This window comes from Pempheris klunzingeri, chromosome 7, assembly GCF_042242105.1.
Source record: "Pempheris klunzingeri isolate RE-2024b chromosome 7, fPemKlu1.hap1, whole genome shotgun sequence".
Taxonomy (NCBI): domain Eukaryota; kingdom Metazoa; phylum Chordata; class Actinopteri; order Acropomatiformes; family Pempheridae; genus Pempheris; species Pempheris klunzingeri.
In genome coordinates, this window is record NC_092018.1 from 5,120,921 (window position 1) to 5,130,110 (window position 9,190).

At 41.5% G+C, this 9,190-nt stretch overlaps 1 protein-coding gene across 1 annotated transcript; it reads right to left on the reverse strand.

The window, feature by feature from the left end:
* Positions 1-3,592: 3,592 nt before the first annotated feature.
* On the reverse strand, positions 3,593-8,045 carry LOC139203575 (eosinophil peroxidase-like). Its single transcript, XM_070833389.1, has 12 exons — positions 7,970-8,045; positions 7,536-7,623; positions 6,500-6,675; positions 6,276-6,408; positions 5,931-6,060; positions 5,557-5,763; positions 5,115-5,475; positions 4,843-5,003; positions 4,501-4,759; positions 4,240-4,410; positions 3,902-4,139; positions 3,593-3,800 (listed from the first exon to the last, which is right to left on the reverse strand). Exons 1-12 carry the CDS (start codon positions 8,028-8,030, stop codon positions 3,593-3,595), a joined length of 2,193 nt encoding a protein of 730 aa, XP_070689490.1. The 5' UTR covers positions 8,031-8,045.
* Positions 8,046-9,190: the final 1,145 nt, after the last annotated feature.

Consider the following 9,190-nt stretch of genomic DNA (forward strand, 5'->3'; position numbering starts at 1 on the left):
CTAGCATCCAGAAGTCAGTGCGGCTCTAATTTAACTGGGGACTTTTTTTATAGCGCGCGGCGCCGCGTCATTTGACGCAGTCTTTATCAGGAATACCTTCTCAGACGATCAATACATTTTTTTTCTTGTTCCTCCTCTCAAGTGTCCCTGCCCAGCGACTTCACAGAAGTGCACTAATTGAGGAAACACAAAAAATCCCGGCACTAAAGGTCCATGTCGGCACGACATCAGAGTTTTTTTATAGTTGGATGATTTTCTGGTTTCCTATAAAGGGAGGCAGAGAAACCTGAAACCTGAGCAACACCCTCCAATCTCTGTTCGATTAGTTTCCCGTGATGCATCTCTGCTTGCTTTTCACTCACAATCTCTCTGCATTTGTGTGTATGAACATTTTGGATTGTTCTGAACCTTCAGCTTGTGTTCATTTCATGTTAAACAATTTTGTCAAAAATGACCGTTCCGTTAAGACTCATCATAAAAACTGTATTAATACAAATATTATCACTATTCTGTTTGATGTCTATGGCCTGTATGCCTCATTGATCTGAGTTTATACATCTTGAATTCGAGTTCTAAAAAACATAGTTTCTGGATTATTTTGACTATAAGAAATAATCAGATGAAACATAGTATACTGTTTATCACAGACTACTTTGGGTCAAAGTTACCAAGGACATTTGTTTAGAAACAATTTAAAATTTTTATACAGTCACATAAAGTAACACCTGTTGTGTTCCTGGTCAAAAGGACAGCGTCCCCTGAAAGTGACCAGATGCTCATCCACTGTGACGTTTGGACTTGGGTTATAGACGAGTGGCAGGCGCTCCACCCATTTGTCCCAAACCTGTCTGATCGCTGCCAGTTTGTCTTGTTGGCGACGGACTGGTCTTGTATCACGGTTGTCAAAGCGAAACACCTGTGACAACATGTGAAATTTCTAGAGTGACATGGTGGCCTGAAAAATTGTCCGACCATCCCATAAACTGCTGGTAGATTTGTTTCTGGATCTGTACACACCAGTCAAAGTCAGAAGACCCATGTATGCTTTGACGTCTGTCTGGGTTACCTCCTTCCAATTGTCTTTGTAGATCCGTTTCCCCTCCAAGTTGGTCATGTTTACCACTTCGATGGACTCAGTCAGGAACAGCTCAAAGCAGGATTTGATGTCATCAATCCGGTTCTCAGGTGGGGATGAAGACCAGGATAACTTCCCATTCTTTTACTTGAATGTGAGAGCAGCTTCAGCATGGCCATCCTCTTCATCACTGGATTCCTCCCCATCAGTTATTTCTTGGTCTGGATTTCTTGGTCCGTCTTCAGCTTCTGACACTTCCTCCTCTAATCCATCCTCACTGTCAGTTTCCTGGCCTCTCTGCTCCTCACCAGTGTGGTGATCAAATATATAATCAAGAGCCTCACTTGTGGTATGTCGATCTGCCATGGTGCTGCCATAGTGCCAGGGAACCCAAAGTGTACGTGTGCGTGTGTGTGACCGGGAACACCAGTGAGTGGACAAAAGTTAAATAAAACACACAAGATTGAATGCAGATTAATACAATTTATTTTGTGTGTTGAAATCCTCTTTGTGGACAAAGTCATGGAATCTTAGGTCAGTCTGATCAAATTAACTACATTTTTCAGAGATGAAACTTTTAAATCGGTCAAATTTGACCGGAACACAACACGAGGGTTAATTTATAAAAAAAGAATATTGTCGGACTATAGCTCACTGTTTCTTCTGCCTCTCTGTTGGGTTGTTTTCATGCAAACCACAGAGAGAGAGACAGTGTCTGGTGCATCAGATCTGCTGTGCTGCAGACATTATTCTGACCAAGGCACCACGCACTTATATTTTATTAGCTAATAAGAAAATCCTTAAATTATGTTAGTTGATTATCTCTGTTTTTAATCTACTTTTTACTGTATTAGAAGCATTCTAAGCGCTATGTGTACAAGAAAGAATAACAAAGTAAGTCACTGTAATTAAACCCCTTTTTTCTTCGCTGGAATTGTGCGGCAGCGCTTTAAAGCTGCTATACAACAATAGGTAGTCTAAGAATGTCAGATATGTTAGCCGCTCACAGCTTCCTTGAGTGGAAGCGTCCCTGTTATTTTTCTGACACACAACACAGTCATTTGAATTTCCGTCTTATGTGACAAATGGAGAGATAGAAAGGTTGTGCGTCAGTGCTCGTAAACCCAAAAGGCAATCCTAATTTCCTACTGACCCGTGCAATATACAATGGCTGTTCACTAAGCTAAGTAATAAAGTAACTAGAAAAACTATATATCATCAGTCAAATATATAAATTTAAGATTTCAAGAAACGAAAAGGAAAGCAAAAACAAACTCACTTGTAACCACATTTCAAGTTCTATTTCATATTTCCGAGCAATCAAGTTTTTTCTATGACAAAAGTGAAGTACTGCAGCTGCTTTTAAGCTCATATTTCACATAAATTGCTCGTTTTTTGACGTAGAAATACAGTTTGTGTTCAGTATGTGTGGTAATGATGGAGCACAGGTCTGCAAACATAATTAAACCCTAAAAATAATTTTAATTGATGAACTTATTATTATCACACTACTTTCTCCACTTAGTTTCAGGCCCATGTCTTTTTGGCATCTGTGGTTACATTTTTAGTTTATGTGCTGCAGAATAACTCCGTGATGTTGGACAATGAATCTCACGGTCTTTGTGTAGATATGTCACTGATCCTTTTAAGACCCAGTTTCTTAGCTCACAGTCCATGCAGTGATTTGTACTAAACTCCTGTGCTGTTGAGCTTGGGAGCTTGAGAGGAGCATTGTGTTTCACTGGAAAATGTTTTGTTCATTTGTTTGACGAGTCGCCTCCCTTTTTTTATGTCACTCATACCTAAGAACTCAGATTATATCCTTGTTGTTACTGGATACAATACAAGGAAAACTCATGTAAATGCTTTCATTTCGTTTGCTGCACAGTTTACTTGCTGTTTGACCAATAATGGTTTAAAGAAAAACACTGTGATGATCCCATTAGTTAGGGCCCGTAGCGCTCGGCGAGGACCCTAATGCAGTTCAAAGAATTATGATTCTTTTTCTTATTATTATTATTATATGTATTTGGACACTTCGACAGGGAAAACGCCCCCCAACAGTTTTCAAAGCCAAAGCCCCCTCCTTTCACTTTGCCCTAGAAAGATGAAATTTGGTGAGCACATGTATCACATCCAGACCTAAAAAAAAGCCTCTTGGAGCAGTGCAAGGGCCCTTCAATGCTGCTTGCAGCTTTAATTTATGTCAATATTGTATATTCCCAGTCAGCGTCTGCTTTGTAGTACTTGTGTTTTCTCTTCAGGTGATTTTATCAGAAAGTTCACATCCATTTACCAGGCATTAAAAGCACATTTTAAAGAGTTTGAAGAGCATTTAATCTGTGGCTAGCCAGTGTTCATAGCAATTGCACTTCACTTTTCAAAAGTTAGTCAAAGAAATTAAGAAATGCGACAAAAAAATGTAGGTCAACAGCATCAGGAAAATTATTTCACTCAACATTGTAGTTTTGGATTTTATGAGTCAGCAGCAGTGTGAACAGACTGCAGTGAGGATTTCTACACAATATTCTCCGTCCATGGACTGAGGTCAAAAGCAGGGATGTCTTTGCACTGGGTGTAACCAGACCCCCGAGGCCGGTACTGGAAGGGCCTCTCTGGTACTTCAGTGATACCAGTGTTGTCACAGATGATGCGGGCAAGCGATGTTTCCCTCAGGGACTCCCTCTGGTCCTCAGTGAAGACTCCCTCGTTCTCCCACCAAAGTCTGAAATTGACAGTTTGTTAATGTCTAAAACTGCAGCTAACTCAGACATCTCCACGTCTTCAGCATGCATCAGACAATAATGCAATTTCAGGTCTGCTTACCGATCTCCCTGCCGGATCCTCTGGAACTGAGTGGCAATCAGGCAGGCGAACAGGGGTCCCACTCTTCCTCCGTCAACAAACGGCTCCGCCACTCCTCCCAGCCACACATCAATGTTTTCAGGTGTTCTGTAGAGATCCAGCAGGCTCTTGGCCAGGTTTTTATTTTTCAGCACTTTTTCCAGCTGTTTCCGGTTTCGTGGTTCTGACAGTCCACAGAATTTGCGCCATTTGTTGTAGCCTAAAAAAGGGACAGTGTCAAATTAATTAAGACGATGTGTGATCTATGATGCCTGCAAAGATGAAATTCTAGAGGTACAAAACAGAAAATTGAGTAATACCAGGAAGTCCATGGTCTCTGCCTCTCTGCATGTTGAGAGCAGCCAGATCCAGCGCCAAATCACCGGAGAATTTAAACAGCCTTTCCCTCAGCTCATCGGGCATCATGTGATCCTGCATGTTCTGCTTGGCCTGGCGACCCACCAACCCCCTCAGGATTGGGTCCAAACCACCTGAGAAACACAAGAGACCATTTAATTTTCATCAATTGTATTAATTCTCTGTTTAGGGAAGGACTAACAAGGGAAAGATCCTGGCCACACCTTCAAAGGTGATCCTCCATGGTGTGAAGAAGGCTTTGTGCAGCAGTGGGCTGGGGTAATCACTGTGCTCCTGGTACTGCTCATTAAGACGAAACATGAAAGGCTGAATCATCAGATGGGCAAATCGGTAGGCAGCTGTGGCGAACACATTGGAGATGCTGGGGTCCACGTTTTCATCATAACCGGGGTAGGTGGACAGATCCCTGGACATGGCGTCTGGACCGACGATGTGGAGTAAGTAGTCTCTGAAAGTGAGAACCTGAAAGACAAAGACAGAAACTGAGTTAAATGAACCATTTGAGGACAAAAAACAAGACTCCTGCAGGTCAGTTCCTCTCTAACCTGGAAATATCCTCCCATGATCTTGCGTGCCTCCTGGTAGAGTCTCTCTCCGTCCCAGTGGGGATTGAGTTCGGCCAGAGCACGCGCCAGACGGTTGTGTTCACGCATCAACAGTGTGTGCACAGAGGTCAGACCAATGTTCTCATTGGAGCGCTCGTCACCTTAACAGCCAAATAAAATAAGGGGTAAAAATGCTGTCAACCACCGGCGAAGCTGAGAATGAATCAAACACTTTTCAAGGATTGTATGTCAGGGTTTTTGCTGCCACTCACCAGCCACAAAGCAGGGCACCTCCTCAGCATTAATGTCATTGGTGATGCGAGCTCGGGTGGCACACATGTTGGTTTCCATGTTGGCGAAGGGCAGGAGCTCTCGGCCATTGTCAGTGTACTGTGTGTTGACCCTCAACAGGCCCTCATCTGTAGTAAGGTTGCGTAGGAAGCGAGCTTTGCTGTTGTCTGCACCGTACACCTGGCCGACATCAATGAAAGCTGTGAGGGAGTTAATCTGCTCCCGGACAGTCTGTTGACCAAAGAAGAGCCCTGAGCCGCCGGAGCCACAAGCTGCTGCTGAGCGGAAGAAGGGGATGCACTCTTCTGAGTTCCTGCCAAAGCGGGGGTCTTGCTCAGGAATCTGTTTAGATGACAGGACAGGAGTTAGCGTTCAGTTTTGTTCAGCATGCAGACTTCTGTTGTGTAGTTTGATGACACTGACCTCAATGGGGAAGCAGGGCTCTGTACGTTCACAGCTCCTTTCACAGTCAATACCGCTATTGAATGAGCGGATGACAGGAGAGTGAGGAGTGAAGGTCAGATCATGGTCAGTCCACTGGCCGAAGATTGTCACCAGGTGAGTGTAGAGTGGGTCGCTCTCCACATCAGCGTTTGCTGTGCTCAGAATGCGGTTGGACACGGCCCTCACCTGAGGCCAGGAAGCACACAATGAGCATCTTGGTGAAAGTGGTACAAGTGAGAAAGCATCACTGCAGATGTGATTAAATGTTCAATGTTTGTTACTATATTGTCCACAGCTAATTTGCTTTCTTTATTCTCATGCTTTCTACAGTATATTGTATACTTATATATTACCAAAGGTAGGAATTGTCTGTTGACTTTCCGCTTAGGGTCCCATCCTTTAGGCAGGGAGATTTTATCTTGGTATTCAGCAGGGAGCCAGCGGGCGAAAGGAGTGTTGGAGGATCCCCTGCGGGTATTTCCTCTGGGCAAAACAACATTTCATCTTTATTAGAAATTACATCCTGTATTTATCATTCTCTTTGCCTTGTAGTTGGGTGTACCATGAACAGACAAAAGGAACGTCACTGCCCCAAATATCTGCTCCCATTTTTAAGATGCTTAACTGAGACATGAAGGGAAGAATGATTCAATTTGGCCCCTCCAGCAAAACATTTAAAATCAGCTGTGTTGCCCCACCTGTTGTTGCAGACGCCGCTTACAGTGCGAAACCTGTTCAAATTGGCAGTTGTCTTGCAAGAAGGGACACGATGTCGGGATGAGCAGCCTGTCAGATCAGCAATCACCTGCAGATCCTCGTCAGTGATCAAATCTAATTAAAAATAAAGCAAAGAATAGACATTTTAGCTATGACTTAAAGCCACCTGTATGGAAAGTTTAGAGAGTCTGTGGTGAATACACACCTGTGGCATTGATGGAGCGTTTTTCACGTCTTTTCAAAGACCTCTTGATGAGTTTGACAGCATTGTCCATATAGTCAGCAGCACGCACGGCATCGCGGGTTGATCCAACGGGCTGCTTCAACAAGCGCAGGACGTCTGAGGGTTTCACTGCATTCCTCTTCACACGCTCAACACTCCTGTGTGGTGTGGAGAGGTCAGATTTGTAAGCATTTAGACGTTACTGCTCCTGATGGCATATAACCTGCAGTTTAAACGTATTCTATACATTCACGTTGTGCCGTTTGTTTTTCTATCACCGCAGAACGTTCGTTGTAGTTTCCACATAGTTTAGTCGTTTACAAAGAGGTTGTATTAGTCATGACCGGTGTGCTCTCCTGTTGTCCACAGACTCAACAATCACAGATACAATCACAGATACTCATTTCAAAATGTTAATATTAGCTTTAAATTAAACATTTGAGACGCTTTCCAAACTCCAGTTGCAAGCACATGAACACTGTGTGTTACGTGGAGCTGTTAAAGCTTCTCTATACAACATTCAAAACGTTAATATATCATTTAACAACTATTTCCTATATAAAGATGCATTTGAGCTCAAGTTTCATTTGAAGGCTGCATATGTTTTATATGGCAATAGAATTTAACAGTTGGTTATTCGTTAGACTGAGTGATTGTACATAACAAACGGTTTGTTTATTTTGGTCTGAGATGCTAATGAGTGCAACCATATCGGTTCTGAATACATCGTAGAGAGAACTTTTGCTTTGGCCTGAAATGCTGAGGAATTTTAAAAAAGAGTAAAACATACTATGTCATCATTACATTGTCAGTGGATCCTCTGTGTTTGTCTGATGACCCACACATTGTCCTCATTTACTTTCTTAGGGATACAATCCAACAATGATTGTGATTGTGTCGGGCGCAGTCTTTGCTGAATACAATGTATGAGAAGCCATTAATACACTGATCCTTCTCAAAACGTTGTGCCGTTTGTTTTTCTATCACTGCAGAACGTTCGACAGGTTTGTGCACTCACACTCCTCTGGAGTACTCATAGGCTGAGTCGACTGTGGCCTTGGCTGCTTTCACAGCACTTTCAATGGCACTTCTGCTCCAACGGGATTCTGATGGGAAAAAAAACATTTTTAGTCAGTCGTTAACACAATTCAGTCACCTTTTCACACTGGCTTCTTTGTTCACTCATTCTTTCTTGATATGAATACTTTTTAAAATAAATCACTGAAGTTGGATTTTGTCTGCAGGTGACTTTCAGGCGTACAATATCAATTCAGTAATTACAGAGAAACACGATTTGTAATATACAGTAAGTATAAACTCATATCTTTTCTAATTGTGATCTGTATTTAGTTTTCATCTAAATGACAAAATAAACTGTGGCAGCAGGCTGTTTCATAAACATTTATGATGACTGCTTTCAAGTTCATTTAGTGTGATAGAGGTCGTACCCACCAGCATCAACGTGCAAACACAGGTAAAGACACGCAGCTATCAGGCATAAAAACCACTTCATCTCTGAAAAAGACAAACATAACCCTGTTATATACACACTAACCACATAACCAAAACTGATAATACACTCGGTTTTTTTTTATAAATACATACAAGCGTATATGGTAGCCTGAATGAGAATTACACCTGCTGATGTCAAGAAATCCTATACGAGTTAAAAACTTGACCACAATACCTGTGGTGTCTTGCAAGTCCCAGTTTGGTCCTCGAGCTGGAGTCAGGCGAAGGTGTCTTTTACAACAATTTCTTGTCTATATATACTGTCTTCGCTAACAGGAGACACCCTTTGGTCACACCTGGGGTGTCTTTATTTCAGCAAGTTTCAAAAGAAATGCATAGCATGTATAACCTGCTCTGCCCAGCACTTCAAATCACCTGCACACTGGTTCTTTAAGTTGAAACTGTTTCCTGTAAGACAAGAAAACACGCATGTAGCCCCATTCAAAATCCTGTCAACACTCTAAACGTAACCTTTTACAGACATACTGTTGAGCAGTTATGTCATAACCCTAATATACACTGTTGCCCATAACGTTGGAATAAAATGTTTTTTTACCTCTTCTCATGAAATGATTGTGACAATGTGATTTATTCTTGATAAATAAAGTTTATATCTTCTCAAACTCTTCCAAACATGTCACAGTGAAACTTAAACCACAATTAACCTTTGCAGACTGTGTATTCAGGCTTTAACAAAATTGGGGGTATTGAACAATTATTCCAACTTTATGGGCAACAGTGTATAATAATAATAATAATAACATCCCAAACTTTTCTTTTTTTTACCAGAACTGCATCATCATCATCATCATCATCATCATCATCCAAAAAAGAAGATTCTTTCACTTTGTTATTGGAACAAAACCGAGTCACATCCATTTTATGAAGTTTCAGCAAAAGGTCTCTTCTTTACATACCTACAGGTTTCCTTAAGGCCCAAAATAGGATTAAAACCCAAACAATTTTCAGCTTTAGCTTTTCTTCAGGCATGTAGTCAATCTGGTTTTGTACCTTAACTGCATGGAAAGCTGTTAATAAAAGAAGATCTATGCGCATGTTAATTAAACATAAAAACATACAACATTAAGAAAAAGAGCATATATATATACATATAAAGGTGACTGACTAATTAATAATGCAGGAAAAAGAAAACAATTCTTG